We start from the raw sequence: 23,950 nt of genomic DNA, 5'->3' as shown, positions 1-23,950 counted from the left end.
TTCTATACAAAATATCAATTTTTTACTCTCAAACATGTTAATTTTTTATAATACTATATTATATTAAACTATTATTAAATTTAAAAACATAATTATAAAAAAGCTTAGTATATCCAGAAAAATGAACAAAGATTTGTTGGTTGTGCTATTTTTAGTTTTTCTTTTTATATAATCTTCAAATGAAATAATTGTTGCTGCTGTATATAAACAAGCATTAAATATAAGATTTATTTTATATTAATTTGAGATTGAATTTTAATTTAAATAATATATTAATACGATATTTTATTTAAAAAAACAATATTTTTATAAAATATCATATACTCCTACAAATTATAATTTAATTTTTTAAAAAAATCATAAAAAATACATCTTGAACTTTTTTATTTTTTGGTTAGAATTTTAAATTTTATTAAAATTCTAAAATTTAATTTATTTTCAATAAAAAAATAAAAAATTATATTATAATAAAAAAATAACTATTTTATTCAATTATCTTAAAAGTTAAAAATAAATTTAAAAAAAAGCATAAATAATTATTTTAAAAATAAAGAATTAATTGTATTTAAATTTAATATGTATATTTTATATTAAAAATATATCCTAATTAAAAACAATATAAATATAAAGTTTAAATTTAATATGTTTCTTTACCGATTATTTTTCGAATATTACTATTTAAATTCTACGATTTTTTTTTAAAAATATATTTTTTATCACAGGCTCTAAAATAGCGAAATTGAAAACACCTTCCATCAAAACATAAGCGCACACATACACATCGAATTTAAGCCCACGTGGCAATTTTAAAAACTCCTATTGGTTGCCACAGCGTCACTTGTCCAATTTTTTGACTTGTCAAACTGTCATAACTCCAACGCCGAGCTCAGCCCGCACTCTAATGTCCATCGTGTGGCCAACGCGCCGTCACGAGCGGGCACGCTTCTCCTTTTCTCGCGTTTAATTCCCACGCGCCGCTGTGCCGTGTGGAGAGCCCCCCTCTAAGTCATGTACCAACGTCCACCCGCCCCGACCAAAACCTTAGGCGTTCAAAAATAACCGCTTTATGTATGCCGTCTTGATCTATTGAGGCTGCTTCGCTCCAGTGATATTCACCGCCGTCCCCAAATCCATGAACCCTAAATACCCATTTTAAACTGTGTTCAGTCGGGGCTTTGTGGATTCTTGGGGTTTTTCTTCACGTCGACATTTTTTTTAGATTAAAAAGCGAATTCTGTTCGCCGATTGGTGCAATAATGGCGGAAGCTAAGACTGGTTTGGATAGTAAGAAACACGGGGAGAAATCCAAGGACCGAAAAAGATGGAATAAGAAATTGGCGGTGATAGGAGCTGTAGTGTTTTTGGCTCTGGCCATTGCAATAACATCTAAGCAGGCAACGCAATATCACAAGTCTTGTCAATGTTCTCAGGTTCGCTTTCCGTTGTGCTCTAATTTCTTTTGGTAATTCTGTTCTTATTCCTTTCTTTGGACGTGTTTGCATTAGTGCATTCTTATCTGTACGTTGCAAAGGTAATTTGTATTTCGTGATTCTTGAATTGTTGATGTCTTGCTATGGTGGAAATGGAAATGAAGGTTGTTGCATACCATGGCTGATTGCCTACCCGCAAGGTGTTTGTTGTATTACTTTTCTAAAAACTTTGGACTATCTTTTGTGTTTAAAACTGAGAGATGGGAATTTCATAGTTGACCGATGAAACTTGAGGGATCCTTTTTGGTAATTCTTTCTCAAGAATTCAGATTCAAGTGCTTGGGCCAATAAAGGGTTCACTTCATTGCTTGTCAAGAAAAACTTGAAGAGAAAAGGATCTTTTGCCATCTGTTTTTCCTCGAATTTACCATTTCCCTATAGATTAACACCCCTTATAGACTCCCATGTACTTGAAGATCATTTTTAAGGATAGTTTTGATCAGTTCATTTTGAAATATTCAAGAACCTTATAATACTAAGGTCTTTTTGCAAGTGCCGGAGAAAATTTTTAAAACTTCTGCCAACAGAATTGTTGATTAGGTCCATCTTCCTCTAAACTCAGCCGCCTCAGCTCTATTTTCACTTACTGCCAAGTTTTTCAATAGAGAATATTAGTATATTACCAACAACTTGTAAATTAACCTGAGAGTGGTACCGGTACAGCTTACGTGGTGCTAGAACACATTGTTTTCTGCGTCTTGTTTTGTGGTAAATTAGTTAACATTGTTGACCACATGGTCTATGGATCCATACTCAAGACTGTGTTCCTCATTCATGTCTTATATTGTGCAGGACTCTCGAAAATATACAGGTATCGTTGAGGATTGTTGCTGTGATTATGAGACAGTTGACAGTATTAATGGGGCAGTATTGCATCCATTACTTCAAGAGCTCGTTAAAACTCCATTCTTTCGATACTTTAAGGTCTGTTACTAACTATCATGCCCACTTATGCTATTCAATAATATGTCAACTTAAATTTAGCTATCGTAATGCAGTCTGACATTGGTTGAGGGTTTAGATATTGGTGGATTCAGAACAAGCATTGATAATAATTTGAACTTTTTAATAGGTCAGTACACATCATGTCAGTGCTTCTAGACTATCAGTTAATATATTCCTAGTATTTAATTGGTTTCTTATAGTAGATTTTGGTGTGTTTAACTAATCCGATCTGGATGGATTAATATTCAAATGGTGGATATATTCAGGCCCTGAAATTTTTTGAGACTACTTATTCCAGAAGACAGGCATTGTGTGTATTTAGATGGAATTTTGAGTAGCACAAGCTATGGGAATGGTGTCCATGAAAGACAATCATAAATATTGACTGTCCTGAGAAAACTGAACTTTTGACCTGTTAAACCTTTCAACTCTATTTTATCTAATGTATGTTCTTTATATTGTTAAAGGTAACTTTTAGGTTCAGGTTAATTCCAATATATGTTGACAATTACGAGATATCTGAAAGGAAGACACAAAATTGATCTTGTTAGTGCATAACACTAGAGGCTTTCTGAATGTGAATAGTTCTGATATTTGGTGAAAACTGAAGAAATATGAAAATCCCAAAATATAGTCGATATGTTTTATAAATATGATGGCGTTACTGATCCCATTCTCCCTTAATAGTTTGTTTGCAATTTTGTAACGAGCTTTAAACATTCAAAATTATTTGTTCCATACTTTCGGTAGTCGAGTGGAACCTTAATATGAAGTTTCAACTTTGTATGAGTTATAATGTTTGGTGGGATCTATTTGATGCTTGTAGTGTCAGTGTCAGAGTTCTTGTCTTACACGATACACCAAATATGGCAGGTTAAATTGTGGTGCGACTGCCCTTTTTGGCCTGATGATGGCATGTGCAAGTTGCGTGATTGTAGTGTATGTGAATGTCCAGAAAGTGAGTTTCCAGAGCCTTTTAAGAAGTTTGTACAGCCAGGTCTTCCACCGGACGATTTAAAATGCCAAGAGGGAAAGCCACAGGCAGCTGTTGATCGCACTCTAGATTCACAGGCTTTCCGAGGATGGATAGAAGTAGATAATCCTTGGACCAATGATGATGAGACTGATAACAGTAACCACCTGTTTCTTTCTTAATTTTTTTTGCCCTTAATCAATAATACATTTTTACGTGTGTCTTTCCATTTGCATTTTTTATATTAAATTTGCAAAATTGAACTGCTTGAAGACATGCAATTTGCCTTCGCCTGTACTTGGGTTCATTTCTTTTCCAGACTTGAAAGTGTTGTTAGTTCTTGTTTGTTTATGGTTGCGTAGGTCTAAATGCTTGTGGTTAATACTCATGATTCCCTTCTCATGTTATCTTTTGATTTCATTCGACAACTTTAATGGGTTTTCTCTCATTTGCAGGTGAGATGACTTATGTTAATCTCCAACTGAATCCTGAAAGATACACTGGCTACACGGGGCCATCAGCTAGAAGGATATGGGATGCTATATACTCTGAAAATTGCCCTAAATGTCAGTTTCTTATCCTTTGTTACATCATTATGATCAATTGTTCTGCTTTCAGAAAATAAATAGCATTCTATAATTTTATCCACCGAGTTCAGTTGTTCCTTTGTATCTACATGGGCTTGTGCATGTCCGCCTGTATTCAAGCTGCTAATTGTCTTTTACTTTCTTGTCCAGATTCAACAGGAGAAATTTGTCCGGAGAAAAGAGTCTTATACAAGCTAATTTCAGGCCTTCACTCGTCGATTTCTATTCACATAGCTGCCGAGTACTTGCTTGATGAAGCTCAAAATCTGGTCTGCAGTTTCTCCTCTCACTTTGTGAATTTTAATGGTTTCTCATTTTAACTCTCATCATGTCTAAACTAAAAAAATTTCTGATGTTGAGATTCTGGTGAACTTTTTTATTGCAAGCTTTTTTTGTTTTTCGACAATATTACACTTTCTTCTTTGCAACATGTGAAGCTGACACTATACAACTTTGCTATAATTCCAGTGGGGTAGAAACATGGAGTTGATGTACAATCGTGTCTTGAGGTATCCCGATCGTGTGAAAAATTTGTACTTCACTTTCATGTTTGTTCTTCGAGCTGTGACAAAAGTAAGAATTTGTATTATCTCAACAAGTCTCCTAACATCCTTACTGCTTCCAAATCACCCTCTCGCTAATGACTCTCACCTTTGTATGCCAAGCAGGCTGCTAATTACTTGGAGCAGGCTGAATACAATACTGGTAATGTTGAGGCAGACCTGAAAGCGCAATCCTTAATGCGTCAACTGCTTTACAACCCAAAGCTGCAGGCTGCATGCCCCCTCCCGTTCGATGAAGCTAAATTGTGGCAAGGGCAAAGTGGACCGGAACTGAAGCAGGAGATTCAGAACAATTTCAGGAACATCAGGTTTTTGGTTTGTTATCATGCTTTTAATAATCTGAAGCACACTAAAGCACATATTCCTTGCTGTCGATTTTGCAACTTCTACTTTCGCCATATCTGTTCTTTGACATATAGTAGCATAGTTGGCGGGTTGATTTGTAAACATGCTCTGTATTTAACAGTGCTCTGATGGATTGTATTGGATGTGAAAAATGTCGACTTTGGGGAAAGCTTCAGGTTCTTGGTCTCGGAACTGCTCTCAAGATTCTTTTCTCTGTGGATGGTAAAAACCATCTGAGTCAACCAGTGAGTTTTACATTACTAGTTTTTTTGCTAGCAATTATCGATTATCCACACATACACACATGATGTATATATATCTATATGTATTGCTGAATCAAACATGCTTCGGGTAATGGGTGCTTGATGAAACCACTTTTTTTTATTCCTCTGAAGCTGGAATTGCAAAGAAATGAAGTAATTGCTTTGATGAACCTGCTGAATCGACTATCAGAGTCTGTCAACCTCGTACATGAAATTGGCCCTACCATTGAGAAGACTACAGAGAACTTCACTTCAGAACACCCTATCCTACACCGTAGCAGATTGGAACAGACATGGGAAGCAATTAAAGAGTTTTGGTATGTATCTACACTTCATTTCATCATCTATTTCTGATCATACCTTATTGTAATTTTCTAGCAATGTCTACCTTGCAGGTTAGCCAATCTCCTACTGTAGCTTATGCTAGTCTGCGGAATCGTATCAATTTTTGAACAGTTTTTCGTACAGAGCATCATACAGATACTAATCGATACAAGCAGCGAAAGGGGGATTAACATGATGGGACTTGTTGAACTCTGTCCAATGTAACAATATATATGCCTATGATCAGTTGGAATTGTGAAACCTTACACCGGTCATTGTAACAAACACATGCTCGAGAGGGAAATATTGATTTGTTCATACTCACATTTCGATTTGTGTTGCCATTGTTGCCAGTTTGAGGTTTGCTTGTGTTCATTGCAATCAACAGGATATCTCTAACAAGAATGGAAAGGCAACAACAACTTGTATTTTGAGAAAATATAAAAACTAGATCAAGATCTCTTTGCTAAGCAACAGGCAGGCAGGCAGGCATAATGAAAGAAAGAAATTAATCAATGGATTGTGAATATGAATAAAGTTGTGATATCATGGAACAGGATAGGACTTGTTGTGGCACATGCACTTGTAGGCCATGGGGCAAGTCTCGGCTTCTTCGATGGAGGAGCAAACAAAGCCAACGATGACGAGCCTACATGGGGTGCAAGATCCACAGGCGTGGCTGCAATCCGGTAGGCTCGATCCGGCTACCTTGAGGGTTGTTTCTGCCCTTGTATGGATCAATGGCTTCATGCCTACACTATAGTAGTAGTAGTAGTGTTGATCAGGTTTTGCCATTGTTGAATCCCTCCCTGCTTCTACTTGATTCCCTTCAATATCTGCATCCATTTAATTATTTAAAGTTACCAAATTAAAATTATATATAAGTGTGTATATATATATATGTATGTATGTATATAATCAAGCCTACATGGAGACTGCAGATTGCCAATGCTCCTTGCATGTACGGACAGTGGAAGCAACACAAGAACAGAAAGCACAATCATTGAAGTGCTCTTCTTCTTCTTCATCATCAACATCTGTCTCAGGTTTTTTTTCTTGCTTGATCGTGTAGTCTCAGCCTGAGCTTTGGGTTAGCACATGAGATGAGATGAGATTAGGTGGAGAAGAATTAGGGCAGCAGAAGCAATGTATATATATAGAGAAAGAAAGAAATAAATTAAAGCAGTGGTGGAGATGAGATGAGAGGAAGTATTGAAGCAAATCACAGGCAACAACAAGGAACAACAGTGCGTGTGATCACAAGAAAAAACCTTTAGTATGTCACATTGCCCAACCCGTTTTCCAGTTTAGATAGAGAAAATCATGCTTTTGAAAAGAATGGTGGTAAATGAACAAGTTAAGTTTATTTATTTTTATTTACTGACAATGCATGTACTATTAATTATTATTCATGCTGTGGTTATTTTGCGTGAGTGCAGTTGAAACAAGATGCCCCTTTTTTGTGAAGACTGTGTCGTGTGTTTGCATTCAATGATCCACCCGACCCGACCCGACCAAACAATGTAATAATTAATTAATAGATACATACATACATATATCATCCATAAGAAAGCAGTAAATTTTTTTCATTTCATGTATGACTATGAGCACATGATGCTGGGGAATATATTCAATTTTTGTACTTGAGAGAATTTACTGACCTGGGAATTGAAACCAGTAAATATTGCCTGATGTTGTGGCTGACACTAATAAAGAGCAAGGAAGGACCAAATTAAAGGCAAGATATCATATCCCATTGAGCACTTAACTTTAATTTAAGGTGGACTTTAAAATAAAAGAAAATATTGTGCATTATTAGCCTTAATTCATCACTTTTTGGATATATGTTTTGGAAGACTAATATGATTAACTTTGTGGTTCTAATTTAATTGAAGGTTAATCATATACTATATTGTATGCTCTTAATATTCTTTCTATTCAAAATAATGACAATTAAGGATCATATACTTATTATACAGGTAGGTAATCTTTGAAGATGAAAAAGCCATCAACATCAACATCTATCTTTTAAATTAATAAATGGCTGTATTAGATTATACAAAAATATATAAGGGGTTTATATGATTCCAACTTTGATTATCCCCTCACGTTCGGTTCGTTAAAAATATATGAAGTGACAAAAATCATATCCTAGCAAAATTTAATATGTCAAATTAATTGTTTGAATTCACACCCGATGACCAGTCCGAGGTCAAAGAAGGGCTGCTCAAAACCAAATTAAAATATCAAATCAAACCGAACCGAACACCATCTACTTGCTTACCTCAATCAAACATATATTAAATTGCATATATTATTGAATTAAGCAGTATCATCTATCTCCAACTTTGATTATAACACCATCGAATTTGGAAACTTCCTCTCGCCAGCCATCTCAGAACACTGTAATAATTTCATCAAGACTTTTTTTTTCTTCAAAAAAAAAAAAACCCTTTTAAAAAAACATATCCATTACATCACCACACACAGAGACATTATATATATATATATATATATAAAGAGGCAATGGAGTGGCTATTTTGCATGAAGACCTGACTGGTCCATCTCACTAAATTATAACAGCAAGTATGAACACAGTTTCTAGAAGCTCTGCAATGGATGCTATTAGAAGAAAGGATAAGGACGAAGACGAGGAAGACGATGATCAGTACTACAATCTATACAGAAAGAAGGAATTAGCAATCCCAGAAGGATATGTCGGAGGACGTTATGTTCGCCAAATTAATAATAATTATAATTACGGGTGGAGGATATTTTCGAGACGGCGGAGCGTGCGCGGCTACGGTCCGATGAGCTCATCGCAGAGCTACCGGCGTGAGCGGGCCAGGAAAAGGAATATATTCTTACAGACTTACAAATTGGGGGAGAATATTACTTCTAATGGAAAGATTATGGGAAGTCGGAAGCTCGACAAAATGGTCGTCAAGGTCAAGACCGCCGTCGTGGCGGTTTTAGACTTCGTCGGCGGTGGCGCGTTGAGAGCTTCCTGCGGTCAGCGGTCAGCCGGTCGGGTAACACCTCCGGTCCGAATTGCCAAGCTTTGTTGATTGATAGTAACGAAATGTATTATTATTATTATTATTGTTATTATTTAAATATAATATCCTCCAATGTGAAATCTGGCACGTGCTGGGCTCGTGTTGACGTGGTCAACTTTCAGGTCATGACATGTATGGCCGTCTAGATAACTAACATGAACGTGGGCGATTGCCGTACACAAACACAACTAAAGTTTGATAAGTTAATTAGTGCAGGAATTAATTAAAGATTTCAGTAACTAAAGTTGAACCCAAACTTATTTCTTGTTTACCTACCTACCAAACCACACTACACTAAAATTAACAAGTAAGTAATATATTTAATCCCTAATCGATGGATATATATATATATATAGATTGACCATTTAATTAAATTAAATTAAATTAAATAAATGGAGTAGTTTATAGTCAAACCAACTACTCCAACTGCGTGGCCCACTTCACCCATAACATAACCACCAAAACAATCGAACAGTAATAGTACGTAAAGTAAGTAATAGCCAACCGCCATTAGTGAAGGGGAGTGGAGTGGCTCTGTTCTACTATTCATCATCCCTCATTACTAAATATCTCTCGTCGTCTCCAACGCACCAAGAGTCGAGTTGAGTGATCTGCAAAAATGTTTGGCAATCTATTCGGATGGAGAAAGGCTTCCAAATGGTACATATATAATCCAATCATGATTCAATTCCATTCGATGCTTTCTTTAATTGCTGAGTGTCATGTCATGTCATGTGATGTCCAAATCGCAGCAAGAAATTGGTGAGAAGAGTGAAGTGGCGGCTGAAACTGCTGACGAACAGAAAGTGGTGTATTGTGAATCAGCTGAGAAAGGATGTCGCTGAGCTTCTCAAATATGGTCTTCATCAAGCTGCCTTGCAAAGGGTATATACTCGATCATCGTACTGTTGCATTATTAATTAATTAATTCCAATTGCATGCATGCAGGTGGAGCAGCTTATCAAGGACGAGACAACAATTGAAGTATATCATCTCCTCGACCAATTCTGTGAACGTATAATAATCAGCATTCCCTACATCCGAAAGCACAAGTAATCCAATCCATGCATTAGTTAATATCATTCATTGTGTATTACATCTTTTCTGATGGAATATTAATTGATTGATTGATTGATTAGGGATTGCCCCAAAGAGATCAATGAAGCAGCATCAGCTCTAATATTCTCGTCATCAAGATTAGGGGAGTTGCCGGAGCTCATCGCCATTAGAGACCTCTTCAAAGACCGCTATGGATCCACATTCGTCATGCTTCCCCTCCAATTGCTCCCCGGAAACATTGTCGATCCTCAGGTTAATTAATTAACTAATAATTCGACTACATCTAGATCATTATCAATTATCTTCAATTAATATATATTTATATTATATGAATGCAGATGATAGAAAAGGTCTGCTCCAAAAATGTGGTTGAGGACGATGATCTCAAGTACAGAGTGTTGGACGAAATAGCCACCACTTCATGTGTAGTACCGTATGGACAGTACTTGCTCGAATACAGACCTGATAATGAGCTGCAACAAAACCCTAAACACAACGAAGAAGAAGAAGAAGGGAGGAGATCAATTATGGGATTGCCATGGAAGAATATTAGTAGCAGGAGTGCTGACCAAGATGATCAAAACCTAATTAGAAAGACGACCACAAAGGGAATTAGTTGCAGAACGAAAAGGAAAAGGAAAAGATCTAGAAGGAATTATTGGATGTCCCGAGAAGATGGAATTGCGACAGACGACGTCGAATCTGCTGCAGCATACTACAATAGTACCAGTGACAGAAAATGCAGACCCCATTCTCATTCCCGTCGCAGCACAAGGAGGAAGAAGAAGATGAATATTCCACTCTCAGTAGATAGTTGTCAGAAATATTACAACGATCGCGGTGGAGAGATTCCGACAGTAGAAGATAAGATTCCAGTGGGCATTAATGGTGATATGAGGAGGAGCTGGAGGTCGATCTCGTTTCCGTTGGAACAGCCTCCTCGTACTCGTGGTAACTACGACTACAGCTGCTTCCGTTCCTGCCGCCATGTCCATCCGAAGCTCCCGGATTATGATGAACTCGCCGCCATGTTCGTCGGCTTGAAGAAGAATAGAAGAAATCCCACCGCCTGCACTACCACCTCTTCTTCTTCTTCTTCTGTTAATTAGGGTTCCTTATTCTCCACGAAACCTGATCGATAGCTACATTAGGATAGGATTCTATATTATTATTATTGATTTGTTGGATTTAAAAATAAAAAATAAAAAAAAAATGTTATTGAAAATTGGATAATGATGAGGTGAAGTGACAGTGGTGGACCACCGAAACGTGCCATTCAAACCGACCCAGCCCCCCCACACACACACACACTTACGTTGGTTGACTTTGTCTTCTGATATTTATTTATTTTTTATTATTATTATTATTTTTTTTTCAATTTCTCCACCGAAAGTGAGGCTCAAATCTTTGTCTGCTTGCTTGTTAGATTAGCACGGAATTTAAATTAATTGAAATTGTGATCACATTAAGGAATTATGACTGAAATAGATACAAGTTTCGATGTGTTTTGCACTATTTATTGGGTTTACTTTAAATTTCATAAATATTATAAAATATATATATATATGAGTCAATATTTTCTATCATGAAATATATTTTTATTAAAATTAATATTAAAGCATGGAGATTGGAGAGTGTTAAAATTTATACTTCAATAAAAATACATAAAACATTATTGGCAGAGACTACTTTTTATAGGATATGAATAAAAAATATATATTCAAACACAAATAAATATATGAAATGAATAACTTTAAATTTAAGAAAACCTTTTAAACGGATATGATTAAATATGGGTTGAACACTGGGCTAATTTTATTAGATGATCATCATTTTCGTGAGATATTTTATGCTGCACAATTATTTTTATAAGATACTAAAGATGAAGATATTATAGTTAATTTGAGTTCATCTATATCGGTCTATTAATTTAATAAGCCAACTATAAGTTTTATTTTAACTTTGCTGCATTGATTAGTTTAAATGAATTTATTTAAATTATCTTGAGTATGACATATTTTACTATTATACTTCTCATACGTCACAATTTTCATTTTTATCCGTCTCATGTCTTATTTTAGAATTATACTATATTTTAATTGAATTTTAAATTTTAAATATACTCATTATTTATTTTAATCTTAAACTATTTTGTATTATACTACTCCCTCCGTTTGCAAAAATAAAAATATTTAAGTCCGACACGGAGAATAAAAAAAAATAAATATTTTATTGAAAATGTGATAAAAATAAGAAGGTAGTTGATGATATTTTTAAAAAGTAGGTTAAAAATTAAAGAAATGAAAAAGAGAATATAATAAAAAAAGTGACATTTGTTGTAAATAAGTGTAGCGAATAAACTAAAAAGACTAAAAAAAAAAGTGAGAATAAATTTGAAAATAAAGTATTAATATATTTTTAATTATTTATTAATCATAACTTTCTAAATTATGGTGTCTAGAATAACTGACATCATATCTCAAAGGAAGAAGTATGATTTAATTATTTAATTTAAAACACATATAAATAAATTTTGAATTCAAATATTCTAAAATTTAAATTCATTATTTAACATTAATAAGTATTTTAAATAATCAAATACTCCCCACGTACCCGTGTTATCATTTTCTATTTTCGTCCGTCCCAAAATAAATTTACAATTTTCTAATTTAATAAGTATAGTACGTACCTAACATAATAAATACTCTTTCAACTTACAATATATTCCGTCTCAGATACCATGTCCACATTGTCGTTTCTGTCTGTCCCACATACCATGTCACTTTCTTTTTTTTGGAAAATGATTACACACTTTAATCTCATTTTAAATTTTTAATTTTTTTTAATTTTAATTAAACTAATTAGTTATCTTAATCTTAATTTATAATTATTTATATTATAGGATAATTATTTTCACTAATACATTTTTAATTATTTACTAATTACACCCCTCCTAAAATACCGTGTCTACAGTGTAGCAGACGTGGTATCTGGAACAGAGAGAGTATTACACACATGCCATTACTTTTATGTTACACCATACTAATAGAGGTATTTTTGTCTACTTTACTATTATCCAATATAATACTAATATTAAAAAATCTACGTGCAAAAAACAAATATCACCTTTTCAATGAGACGGAGGAAATATTTAAAACAGTAAAATTTAATGAGTTTAAATTCATTATTAATTTTGTAGATTAACATTAGCTGAAATTTAAAAAATAAATAAATAAATAAATTCAACAAGTCATTTGAAATAACATTAAAAAGTCAAAGAACTTTTTTATACAACTTACAATGAATTTAAAATATCTTTAATTCAATTTTTTTGCAACCAAATCGCCTTAAAGTTTTTATATGACTTTCCAACCAATTGTTCCCACTTGAAATTAATCGCAAGATGTAAAAATTGGGAGTGGATATATACATTCGTTTATTAATTTAAAACTGTAAAAATAATAATAATAATAATAATAATAATAATAATAATAATAATAATAATAAAATTTATATTTTGAATTTTGTTTTTTAAAAAAAAAAAAGAGAGGAGACATAAGGTTTGTTTACATTATAATTTTATCGGGGTTTATTTTGACTTTTTAATTTAAATAGTGATTTTAATATGATATTATGTAATGAGAATTTTTTATTAAAAGTAATAAATATTATATTAATGAATAAACTAAAAAAAAATCTAAAAAATATGTGTTTGGTTTGGATTTTATATTCAAATTAATATTATTAATTTGTATTGTTTATAATAAAAATACATATTATTTTAGCAAAATTGCCCATAACTCCCATGTGGTTTCGAAACTCAGCGTAAGTTTTCCCTCTACTTTAAAAATTGTATGACGTCCCCTTATACTTTAAAAAATATTGCATGAAACCACTTTGTGGTTTCGAAACTCAATAAATCCCTATTTTACTTTAAAAAATTGAATGACGCTCACTTATACTTTCAAAAATATTGCATAAAACCCTCTGCTATGTAAAATATATAGATAGAAAATCATCTTCTTATTACAAGAGGAAAGTTTCATGGTGGTGGGGTTTCATGCAACATTTTTTAAAGTATAAGGAGTATCATGCAATTTTTAAAGTACAGAGAGATTTTACGCTGAATTTCGAAACTACATGAGAGTTATAAACAATTTTACCTATTATTTTCTCATAAAAACATTATGTATATGGTTTGTTTGGTTGTATCGTGAAATTGAGTTGAGATGATTTATTGATTTCAGTTTTGTTAAATGAGTATTTTGATATGATATTATATATATATATATATAAAAAGAAAATAGTGAATTCTTGTTTAAAATTATGTCAAGTTAATAATGCTATATTTTAGTTTGAAATGATAAAAAAATAAACTCTATATTGCAATAATATTTAAACTAAAATTCAAATTAAAATTCGAAATTAAATCAAAATTAAATATATAATAGCATAGAACCTGAGTGTTTTTTGTTTTTAATAGTTTTGTATATAAAATGTTTTCTATTACTATTATTCAAGATTTGTCTTTAGATAATGTTATATAAATATAGTATTAAATTTTAAAAATATTATAATTAAATATATTAAGATAAAAAGATGTAAAAATATATGGGAAAAAAAAAAAAAAAAACCCTAGTGGGCACACTCTAATTAAACAGACCCCTATTTCTATTAATTTAGTTTGACAAAGCAAAAAAGATAGGTAGGGGTCCGAAAGTATTGCAATAATAACATTTTTATTTGTTAATTGCTACAATTAGAGTATTTTTTTTTTCTTAGATTTTGTAGATTTTTATTTAAATATTAATTTAATGCATTAATTTATTGAAAATAATTTACTTAATTGAAAATATTAATTAAATAGTAAAAAAAATAAAAATATCAAAGAAAAATAGGTCTGTTTTTTTAATAGATCCTTATAATAGTCTCTTCTTAGACATCCTTGTACTTTTGAATTAACCAATAAATCATTATAACAAGAAAAAAATCTACAATTTAAGTTTGTTTACTTTGTATCTTTAGATGAATTTATCTTTTATTTTATATATAAAAAATTATAACGTTCATATAAAAAAAACAATCATTTTGCTTTTATAGCATTATTTTTAATTAAGGTTTTTTTTAAAAAAATAATTCTTCATACTACAAAAAATTATTTCACCTAAAAGTATATAACTGAAGATAAGTTATTTTGGTAAATCCAATGAAATAAAAAAATATATATACACCTTAAATTCTGTAAAATTAAATTACTTCATTGTCTCTTAGAATTTTTTTAATAAATTGAAAAATAATACTAGTTTTTTACATTATTACTTTTTTTAATTTTATACTTAATTATATAAATAATAGTATATTTATAATTCAAATAAAATTTAATAATATTTTGATATTAATATATAATTATTTTTAATAAATACTTGTGTATCGAAGAGTTAGAAATAGTAGTATGAGTTATGAGTTCCAATAAGAAAGGAACCAGTGATAACCAGAGCAGACCAGACCCTACTTCGTTCATGGCCTCCACCCCATATATAAACCCTAATCTCCTCCATCACCATTCTCAAATATCTTCGCAGCTCCACCACGCAAACCTCTTTTCTCCCTCTAACTTCTCTGCCTTTTCTCTCTCATACAATCAATTCAATTCAATTCTCACAGCCGCTCGCTCTCATCATCGTCTTCGTCTTCGTCTTCGTCTGCGCAGTTGTTCGATCGGGGGGATGGATGGATTACTCAGAATTTGTTAACCAGATTTAAATTAATTCATAACTCTATCCGGCGATTGCCCAGTGAATTTTAGCTTCTGGGCTTTCCAAAGCCGGCTTGCTTGCCTCTCCCATATCTCAATTCATCCCCCTGTTCTGTTCCAGCTCTTCTTCATCTCTTTCCTATTCTTTCCTTTCCCCGAATTGATCTTGATTTGGAAGGAGCGGGCGGCCAGAAATTCGTTTAATCCCCATGGATTCGCACAAGAGCAAAGGTAAATCCAAGATTGAGCACCGTGTCGACTCCGAGAGCCAGCCATGGAACCCTGTTTTTGAAGAAGCTTCCATGGCGGACAGGCCTCTCAAGAAAATCAAAAGCCCCGAACGCTCATTAAACCCCTCGCCCTACCAGCGCGTGATCCCACGCCCTTCCTTCTCCCGTTCTCAATCCTTCGCAGAGCCTGCAAATTTCCCCCCAAATTACTCCGGCGGCCGAGTGTTCCCCTTCGCCTTCGACGGGTCGCAACAATTGGCCCCAAATTCCGCCGCCCCGCCGCACCAGATGATCTCCTTCGCCCAGCAGAACCAGGCGGCGGCGTTTCCCCCTTATTTCGCCGGAGAAGCAGCAACAACGTCCGCCCAACAGCAGCATCTGCTTCAGTACTGGCGACACGCGCTCAACTTAAGTCCGAGAGGAAGTGCGACGACGATGATGGAGAGGTACGGACAGGCCTTATTGAGACCCCCGGCGACCACTCCATTTTCAACCACGAAGCTTTACCGCGGAGTCCGGCAGCGACACTGGGGGAAATGGGTCGCCGAGATTCGCCTCCCCAGAAACAGGACGCGCCTCTGGCTCGGCACCTTCGACACGGCGGAGGACGCCGCCATGGCCTACGACCGGGAGGCCTTCAAGCTGCGTGGGGAAAATGCCCGCCTCAATTTTCCCGATCTCTTCCTCGGAAAACAACCACCACAACCGCCGGCTCCGGCACCTGCGCCTGGTTCATCTTCTACACAGCCATTGTCGGACCTAACAGAGACCAAAGACACAGCTAGCGAAGAACAGCCATGGGATACGAATCCTGTGGAGAATTTTTCCGGGTTGGGGCCTGGCGACGTAACTTTGAGTGATCATCAAATCCAGGGCAATGCGGGAGCAGATGTATCTCCATCGTCTGAATTGGTTTGGGGCGACATGGCTGAAGCTTGGCTGGACGCGATTCCGGCAGGGTGGGGCCCCGGCGGCCCGGCCTGGGACGATTTGGATGCAGACAACAACCTGCTGCTGCCTCCTAATCTCCCTTTCGGAACGCCAAACGATTGTGATTTATCGAAGCAGCAGCAGGACAAGAACAGAGGTTCTATCTGATCAGACTCCATTGATGACGACAACGAAGATCTTCAGAAGAAAGTTACAATTGGGTTAAATCATATTTTCCCTCAGCAATTCCTTTCCTCTTCCTTCCAATTTCCCCTTAATTTCACCTCCTCTCTTCTTCCCTTTCCCTTTCCATTTCCCTTTCCCTTTCCTACACGACTGGTTCTTAGGGTTTTGGTTCCCGGCTGCAGACGGCTGCATATTTTAGGTCATCTGCAGGGCTGTTAATTATTTCACGCCAGAGTTGGCGTTTTCTTTTAGTTTAATTTTCGTCGGCGAAGAAGGAGACGGTTTTGTGCTCTCCTCTTTCGGTGAATCTCCATCTATCAGGGATCTGTGTTTTTTTTTTCTGATCTTCAGGATGGAAGCTTCTATTTTTTCTTGTTTTTACAGGTTTTAATGGCGTTTATGTTGTAGTGATATCTTAGTAGTAGTAACTATTTTTGGATGTTGTTGTTCGCATTTCTTCCTCTGTATTTTATGGTGGTCAGTTTCAGTAATTAGCCAATGATGAATAATATATTTCAGGGCAGCATTTTGTTGTTGGTTTACTTTCTGTGCTGAATCAATCATTGGATTATTAAATTAATAGAAATAATTATTTGGGGTTTGTCGACATTAGGTTTGGCATATTCCTTAAATGGACAGAGACACAGAAAATCATGCTCAATTGTGATTTGTCCTCTAAGGTTGTGTTTTAGTGGAATTTTCCATTTTAATTTGGGATTTCAATATTAAAAAAATTAAATTAAAATAATTGTATAATATAAATAAATATTGATGTAACATATCAAAAGTAAATTTATTTTTATTTTGTCAACCTATGTTCTCTATGAAGGGTTTGTTTACTTGTATTTTGTACCTTTATTATAGAAACGTATATAATATTTTAACATTTAGAAACTATAATATTAAAGTATTTTAACAAAGCAATGAAACTATTCTTTCTGATTTTTTATTTTTCTTCTTATACAATATTATTTTTATCAATAAAAATATATCTATTTTTATATTTCTTATACGCCAAGGGAATAATTGCACAAGAGTGTTGTTGATGTGTTCACTTGCAATTTCATTTACATATCTTTTAATAATATAGTAGTACTATATAATAAAGTTATTTTCTATTCAAACTATTCTATTTAGAAAATTCAACTTAAAAACAATGGATATATACAAAGAAAATAATTTATTTTTTATTTTTTTAAAAAAATCATATATAAATAGATCCTATGATTTCAACAATAATTATTGGTGAATAAATCAAAGAGTTGCTGGGAAGACAAGAAATGGGTGTGCTATGGGAGGGGTCCATTAACCGGCCCCTGAGATCACACCTTAATTTAATAATAATAATATTATTATTATTATTACTATAATGATGATGTCCTAACAACATGATTAAGACTATTACGAAGCTTATAACTATTTTTGCATTGCAATGCAACCCAACCTCAACAAAAACAATTGAATAACAAAAAAATATTTATAATTTTTTTAGAGCGAATAGTATGAAAATTTGTAAAAATTTAAATAAAAAAAGTATATATGATATTTTTTTTGTTATTGAATAATACGCAACAAGAGTTTAAAGGATTATTTAGAGTTCCTGATATTATTTAATAATATATTTTTTTTATATATATAAAAATGTCATATTAAATATATATATTTTTAACATAAGATCGAGAAGACGACGAGGGGATGATAGATTAAAAAACGTGTAGTATTATTTATTTAATTTAAATTTAAATTTAAATTTATAAAGAAAGAAAGCGTGGCCTCAAAATATCTGGGGTTGTGGCGGTGGAGAAAGTCGTATTGGACATGACGTGACATACCCCACCATTACTATTACTTAAGTTTTTTTTTGTTCTTTGTTTTGTTTTTATCTTTATTTTATTATTATTATTATTTTTTTTTTCTATCCGATAGTACATAAATACCACTCTTTTTGTCACATATTTATATATCTATTTATTTTTTGCATCAAATTTTAGAAATATTACTATTATATTTGAATAAAATAAAAATAAAAAGTAAAAAAATTAAATTAATCCTATTAGTATTGTATGATATAAAGGTAATGACATTTGTGAAATATATTGTAAATTGAAAAGGTATTTATAATGTAAAGTAGACAGTACAATTACTTAAAAAAAAAAAAAAAAGTAAATAGATACTTTGTTATGTGACAGACCAAAATGAAAAAAATAGATAGATTATTAGAGGATGGAGACAATATTATTTAATCAATACGCACTATAGTAGACATACTATTTGTTAACTATTATTCAGAATATAATCTTAGAAAATAGTGTAAAAAATAAATGGTACGGATATTGCTGGACGACACTCGATTTATTGAGAAGTCGATGAATATCTAATGTTGTTTGGTTGCAGTTGTTAATGAGGTCTAAATTCAAACTCTGGTGCCTCCATGTATTATTTATCATACATGGTTTCGAATAATGTAATTTGTTTTATTTATAAATTTTTAGATTGGCCGAATATTTAAATAAAAAAAATGAAATACAATGAATGAAAAAAAATATATAAAAATAAAAATAAAGATATATAAAAAAAAATGTGTTATAGTGTGGACGCATGTTTCTTCCTCCCTAAAAACTCTTCTATACCACTTTCTTCTACACCATTGAAGCTCCTTTAATTTCACCATTTAATTTTTAAAGAAATCAATTTGTAATTCAATCTTCATTAGTTTTTATTTATTTGACTTCAATAAAATCTTTATCAAATTTCATCAACTAAGGCTCATTAACCTTGTATGATAGTCGTCATCTATCAATCCGATTATGCTTTTGTCATCTTCTATGTTCTTATTGAATCTTCATCTAAATCTTTGAAGTTCATTCAATTAGACTTCATCTGCATGATTACTAAGCGGTGTGTCCCTTTGTGCTTAAGTTGGAAATGAAGGGTGTATTTGTTTGGGGGTTTGGATTTTGAGTTAGGATTTGAATAGTAAAAATTTTGAATTTTAATAGTTGTATGATGTGATATAAATAGGTGTTGATGTAATGTTTTGAATGTAAAATTGATTTTTAGTATAATATAAAAAATAAAAAATAAGTGTTTGATTTGATATTATTTTGGGGAAAAAATGGGATGAATAGTAGAAGTGCACCAAAATTATTCAAACAAACACACCCGAAGTGAATGCAATACGCTAATTTATAACAATAGCATCTAAGCATTTAATGTATAGATTTCAATATAACATTTTTATAACGACTTACATATTTAGTCCATAAGTTTTTTTTTTTTTTTTTTTCCCTTAAAATTTCATTAATCCCTTTGTATATTTTTCAAAATACATCTACATTATATACTAATTAACTAACTAATACTATCTCTCATTAAGTAAATATATATTTTTGCGATCTTTTGATATAATAATTAATATTAAAAAAAAATCACAATGTACTTTGTGGCTGGACGAATGTAGTATAATATTATATGTATTTAATGCAAATGAATATGGTTTGTTTAGACAAGAGTTTTTGGAAGTTTTTAAAAATTTGAAAAAAATAAAATATTAATATTTGATTTGATGTTTTGCGAAAAAAAAAAAATATTTAATAAAAGTATGTTAGAGTAAACAGAACCTATATAAAATAGTATAATTTTACATCTCTTACAATGACCGGCGTGCAATTAGTTTGAGTTTCATTTTCGGTGAGGCTAACTTAGGACACTGACTGCGACTGCGCCGCCCAATCATAATTAAGGGACCCAACCCAACCCAGCACACTAAATTCTAAAATTTATCTATTCAATGTATTCATTCTGTATACCATACCATGCTTTAAAAGTTAAAAACTATATATAAATCACCAAATGAAACTGTTACGATAATATACCTTCAAAGAAAAAAAAAAAAAAAAAAACAATACGAGTTTTAGTAATTAGAAATATGTTTATTAGTGTTAAAATCATTTATTGAACCTGTAACAAAAAACTGCTGACTGGGCATTTCCTACGGAATGGGCCTAAAGTCGTCTGGGCCTTATGTATAATAATGGGCCTTGTCTAACCCATGTGTTTGTGTATGTATTTTTTGTTTATATAAGCTTCCGAAGAGGCATTTAGGCTGACATAATGGTTCCATTTTAGATTCGTAAATAATACAGTGGGCTAAGTATAAACGGGCCGGGCTGGGCTGAGTGGCGGGATACCATGACACGCGTATTGAATTTGGACACGCTTTTACCTCGGGTGTGTTCGTTTGTAGGGTTTAGATAAAATCCTACTGTTCATCCAAAATTTTCACTCCAAAAACATTAAATCAAACACTTATTTTTTATTTTTTATATTATATTAAAAATTAATTTTACATTCAAAACATCACATCAACGCCTATTTATATCACATCATACAACTATTCAAATTCAAAATTTTTATTATTTAAATCCTAATTCAAAAAAATCCAAACCTCCAAACAAACACACCCCTTTTGTATTTGGGAAAATTCCTCAACAAATGACTGGTCAACCATCACATTTATACACACACTATATATATATATTTTCTCATCTCTGAAGTCAATACTTATATAATTTTCAACATCCTCTAACAAAATACTGTCATTTTTAGAATATCAACTTAATATTTATAATTTAAAATTACGACTGTAAACTAAAAAAATACAAACTCTGTATAATTTAAAAGAAATTACAGCAGTGTTTTGTATTTTAAAAGATATTGGTCATGGTAATAATAAAAAGAAAGCTTTGTAAGGAAGAAGAAAGAAAAATAAATGAAGAAACACAAATATCCAAATCGATTAGAATAGACTATAGGGATAGTTGATAGTTGTAGGAAAGCTCCACCGGAACTTGGGCTGGGGTAAGAACTTAAAGAATGCCAACTTGCCGATCCCAATCAGATCAATTTCTCCTTCAGATCTAAATTAAAGTTCTCTTCTCCTTCCCCCTTGATTTTGCTTGACTATGGGGTTGGTAGGAGGCGCCCAAGAAAATGGGGCTGCGGGCATGGGATTGTCAGGCAAGAACAATAAGTACAGGAGAATGGACAGTCAGCCGACACAGGACGACGACGACGATGATTTTGACGAAGATTACGATGCCGCCGACCACCGACGCCAGATGGAGAGGCGGAAGGTTACCAGGAAATATGTCTTTGCCTGTTCGGTATTCGCATCGCTCAACAGTGTCCTCCTCGGCTATGGTAAGAACCTTTGACCTTCCTTCATCGGCATATTTTATTTTTGTGCTTCTTTCTGGGAAGTGAAATCAGTTCTCTCTTGTTCGGATTTAGACGAATAGAAAGGGAAATCGAAGTTTTGAATTCAATGATATGGGAGGATTAGATTACCTTTTTCGACAAGTGTTTGGAATCCCCACTCTTTCCGAGGATCTGATTTTCTGTTGTCCTGTTATGTCCGAATCTTGGATGCCATTAATGCTTGTGTTTTAGGTCTCTGCAGAGACTGCAATTGGCTCGTTCTGGGCTCTAAAACTTGCTGTTAGTTAAGCTAACTTCCAATGGCAATTTGTTTGTTCGTAGAGTTGTAATTAAAGTTGGGATTAAGAATGGCTTTCTTCGATGTGCAGATGTCGGAGTTATGAGCGGAGCCATCTTATTTATCCACGAAGATCTGAAGATAACAGAGGTGCAGGAAGAGATTCTTGTCGGAATCTTGAGTGTTATGTCCCTTTTGGGCAGTTTAGGGGGAGGAAGAACATCGGACGCCATTGGAAGAAAATGGACAATGGGGCTGGCCGCCATTGTGTTCCAAGCCGGCGCTGCGGTAATGACGATCGCCCCGTCATTCGGCGTCCTAATGATCGGAAGAATCCTCGCCGGCATCGGAATTGGATTTGGCGTCATGATCGCGCCGGTTTACATAGCGGAGATATCGCCGACAGCCGCTCGAGGCTCACTCACGTCGTTCCCGGAGATCTTCATTAATCTCGGGATCCTCCTCGGCTACGTTTCGAATTACGCCTTCTCGGGGCTTCCCGCGCACGTCAACTGGCGAATAATGCTCGCCGTGGGAATCCTTCCGTCCATTTTCATCGCAGTTGCTCTGTTTATAATCCCCGAATCTCCGCGATGGCTGGTGATGCAAAATCGAGTAGACGAAGCGCGACAAGTGCTTCTAAAAACGAACGAAAACGAAGCCGAGGTCGATGAAAGGCTCGCCGAAATACAATTAGCTGCAGGATTCGACGGCGATAGCAAACTCGAGGAAAAAAGCGTCTGGCGTGAGCTTCTTAATCCTTCGCCGGCCCTCCGCAGGATGCTCGTTACCGGTTTCGGTATCCAATGCTTCCAACAAATCACGGGGATCGATGCGACAGTATACTACAGTCCCGAGATCTTCAAAGCTGCCGGCATTGTCGATAACTCGAAGCTTCTTGCAGCTACCGTCGCTGTGGGAGTGACAAAGACGTTATTCATCTTGATCCCTATCGTTCTCATCGACAAAGTCGGGAGAAAGCCTCTGCTGTATATGAGCACGATCGGGATGACGATATGCCTGTTTAGCATCGGCGCGACACTCTCGTTCATCGGACCGGGATCAATAGGGATTGCATTGGCGCTGCTTTCGGTTTGCGGCAATGTTGCGTTCTTTTCCGTCGGCATGGGTCCGGTTTGTTGGGTTGTTACGTCGGAAATCTTCCCATTGAGGGTCCGAGCGCAGGCGTCGGCTCTCGGGGCCGTGGGGAACCGAGTGTGCAGCGGGCTAATTGCCATGTCGTTCCTTTCGATGTCGAAAGCGATAACGGTTGGCGGGGCGTTCTTTATCTTTTCGGTCATTTCTGCACTCTCGGTGGCGTTTGCATACAAATTTGTGCCAGAGACGAAAGGGAAGTCGCTGGAGCAGATCGAGGTGTTGTTTCGGGATGGATATGAGCTGCAGGGAAGTGAAGTTCAGCTCGGAGATGTACAACATTTGGTGTCCAAAGAATGAACTTTTGACACAGTTGATTATTCATGTCCAATTGTTTGTTTGCCCAAAACGTCATCGGAGCAATCCTAGGAATCATCATGGCATACGACAGATTCACGTTTCAAAGCCGTTAATATTTTTACCACTTTGAGGTTGTGCTTCAAACGTCCTGTATACTTTTTAGTTTTTTTAAAATTTTGAATGGAAAAAGCTTTTTTCGAAGAAAAGACAACTGTTCTCTCTGCTATCTCTGGAAACTTACAAAATACATACACATAAAATCCCTATTGTTTCTCAATCATCCCTCTTT

General features: G+C 34.2%; 5 protein-coding genes across 6 annotated transcripts; 4 read left to right on the top strand and 1 right to left on the bottom strand.

Annotated features, from left to right (window-relative positions):
- Nucleotides 1–877: 877 nt before the first annotated feature.
- Nucleotides 878–5,814, top strand: LOC127240352 (endoplasmic reticulum oxidoreductin-1-like). 2 transcript variants are annotated; one of them, XM_051258983.1, is made up of 10 exons: nucleotides 878–1,430; nucleotides 2,283–2,414; nucleotides 3,309–3,567; nucleotides 3,864–3,974; nucleotides 4,146–4,264; nucleotides 4,464–4,568; nucleotides 4,664–4,866; nucleotides 5,025–5,148; nucleotides 5,299–5,483; nucleotides 5,545–5,814. In XM_051258983.1, the coding sequence occupies exons 1-10, from the start codon at nucleotides 1,257–1,259 to the stop codon at nucleotides 5,564–5,566; spliced, it is 1,434 nt and encodes a 477-aa protein (XP_051114940.1). In that variant the 5' UTR covers nucleotides 878–1,256; the 3' UTR covers nucleotides 5,567–5,814. The 2 variants fall into 2 exon arrangements, with proteins under 2 accessions (XP_051114940.1, XP_051114939.1); XM_051258982.1 differs by having other exon boundaries at nucleotides 881–1,430; nucleotides 5,562–5,814.
- LOC127240353 (protein EPIDERMAL PATTERNING FACTOR 1-like) lies at nucleotides 5,786–6,866 on the bottom strand. The gene is made up of 2 exons (XM_051258984.1): nucleotides 6,419–6,866; nucleotides 5,786–6,326 (listed from the first exon to the last, which is right to left on the bottom strand). Exons 1-2 carry the CDS (start codon nucleotides 6,525–6,527, stop codon nucleotides 6,037–6,039), a joined length of 399 nt encoding a protein of 132 aa, XP_051114941.1. The 5' UTR covers nucleotides 6,528–6,866; the 3' UTR covers nucleotides 5,786–6,036.
- Nucleotides 6,867–8,957: 2,091 nt separating this feature from the next.
- On the top strand, nucleotides 8,958–10,726 carry LOC127240484 (uncharacterized). The gene is made up of 5 exons (XM_051259191.1): nucleotides 8,958–9,209; nucleotides 9,302–9,434; nucleotides 9,498–9,601; nucleotides 9,689–9,860; nucleotides 9,947–10,726. Exons 1-5 carry the CDS (start codon nucleotides 9,169–9,171, stop codon nucleotides 10,715–10,717), a joined length of 1,221 nt encoding a protein of 406 aa, XP_051115148.1. The 5' UTR covers nucleotides 8,958–9,168; the 3' UTR covers nucleotides 10,718–10,726.
- Nucleotides 10,727–15,121: 4,395 nt separating this feature from the next.
- Nucleotides 15,122–17,285, top strand: LOC127240753 (ethylene-responsive transcription factor ERF053-like). Its single transcript, XM_051259595.1, has one exon. It carries the CDS (start codon nucleotides 15,573–15,575, stop codon nucleotides 16,689–16,691), a length of 1,119 nt encoding a protein of 372 aa, XP_051115552.1. The 5' UTR covers nucleotides 15,122–15,572; the 3' UTR covers nucleotides 16,692–17,285.
- A 4,204-nt stretch (nucleotides 17,286–21,489) lies between these two features.
- Nucleotides 21,490–23,662, top strand: LOC127240178 (probable polyol transporter 4). Its single transcript, XM_051258697.1, has 2 exons — nucleotides 21,490–21,911; nucleotides 22,298–23,662. The coding sequence occupies exons 1-2, from the start codon at nucleotides 21,674–21,676 to the stop codon at nucleotides 23,659–23,661; spliced, it is 1,602 nt and encodes a 533-aa protein (XP_051114654.1). The 5' UTR covers nucleotides 21,490–21,673; the 3' UTR covers nucleotide 23,662.
- The last annotated feature ends 288 nt before the right edge of the window (nucleotides 23,663–23,950 follow it).

The sequence above is a fragment of the Andrographis paniculata genome, unplaced genomic scaffold (assembly GCF_009805555.1).
Source record: "Andrographis paniculata isolate CXL003 unplaced genomic scaffold, ASM980555v1 Contig79END, whole genome shotgun sequence".
NCBI classification, from domain to species: domain Eukaryota; kingdom Viridiplantae; phylum Streptophyta; class Magnoliopsida; order Lamiales; family Acanthaceae; genus Andrographis; species Andrographis paniculata.
Note: the sequence above shows the minus strand (reverse complement) of the source record. Positions and strands in the feature narration are given on the sequence as shown.

Excerpts from the sequence above, each read along its gene's own strand:
- LOC127240352 (XM_051258983.1), top strand. The coding sequence starts at position 1,257 with ATGGCGGAAGCTAAGACTGGTTTGGATAGTAAGAAACACGGGGAGAAA. Across the intron at positions 1,431-2,282 it reads AGTCTTGTCAATGTTCTCAG|GACTCTCGAAAATATACAGG; the intron begins GTTCGCTTTCCG and ends TATATTGTGCAG. Across the intron at positions 3,568-3,863 it reads TGATGATGAGACTGATAACA|GTGAGATGACTTATGTTAAT; the intron begins GTAACCACCTGT and ends TCTCATTTGCAG.
- LOC127240353 (XM_051258984.1), bottom strand. The coding sequence starts at position 6,527 with ATGTTGATGATGAAGAAGAAGAAGAGCACTTCAATGATTGTGCTTTCT. Across the intron at positions 6,327-6,418 it reads TGGCAATCTGCAGTCTCCAT|ATATTGAAGGGAATCAAGTA; the intron begins GTAGGCTTGATT and ends AAATGGATGCAG.
- LOC127240484 (XM_051259191.1), top strand. The coding sequence starts at position 9,169 with ATGTTTGGCAATCTATTCGGATGGAGAAAGGCTTCCAAATG. Across the intron at positions 9,210-9,301 it reads TGGAGAAAGGCTTCCAAATG|CAAGAAATTGGTGAGAAGAG; the intron begins GTACATATATAA and ends TCCAAATCGCAG. Across the intron at positions 9,602-9,688 it reads CCCTACATCCGAAAGCACAA|GGATTGCCCCAAAGAGATCA; the intron begins GTAATCCAATCC and ends TTGATTGATTAG.
- LOC127240753 (XM_051259595.1), top strand. The coding sequence starts at position 15,573 with ATGGATTCGCACAAGAGCAAAGGTAAATCCAAGATTGAGCACCGTGTC.
- LOC127240178 (XM_051258697.1), top strand. The coding sequence starts at position 21,674 with ATGGGGTTGGTAGGAGGCGCCCAAGAAAATGGGGCTGCGGGCATGGGA. Across the intron at positions 21,912-22,297 it reads CAGTGTCCTCCTCGGCTATG|ATGTCGGAGTTATGAGCGGA; the intron begins GTAAGAACCTTT and ends TTCGATGTGCAG.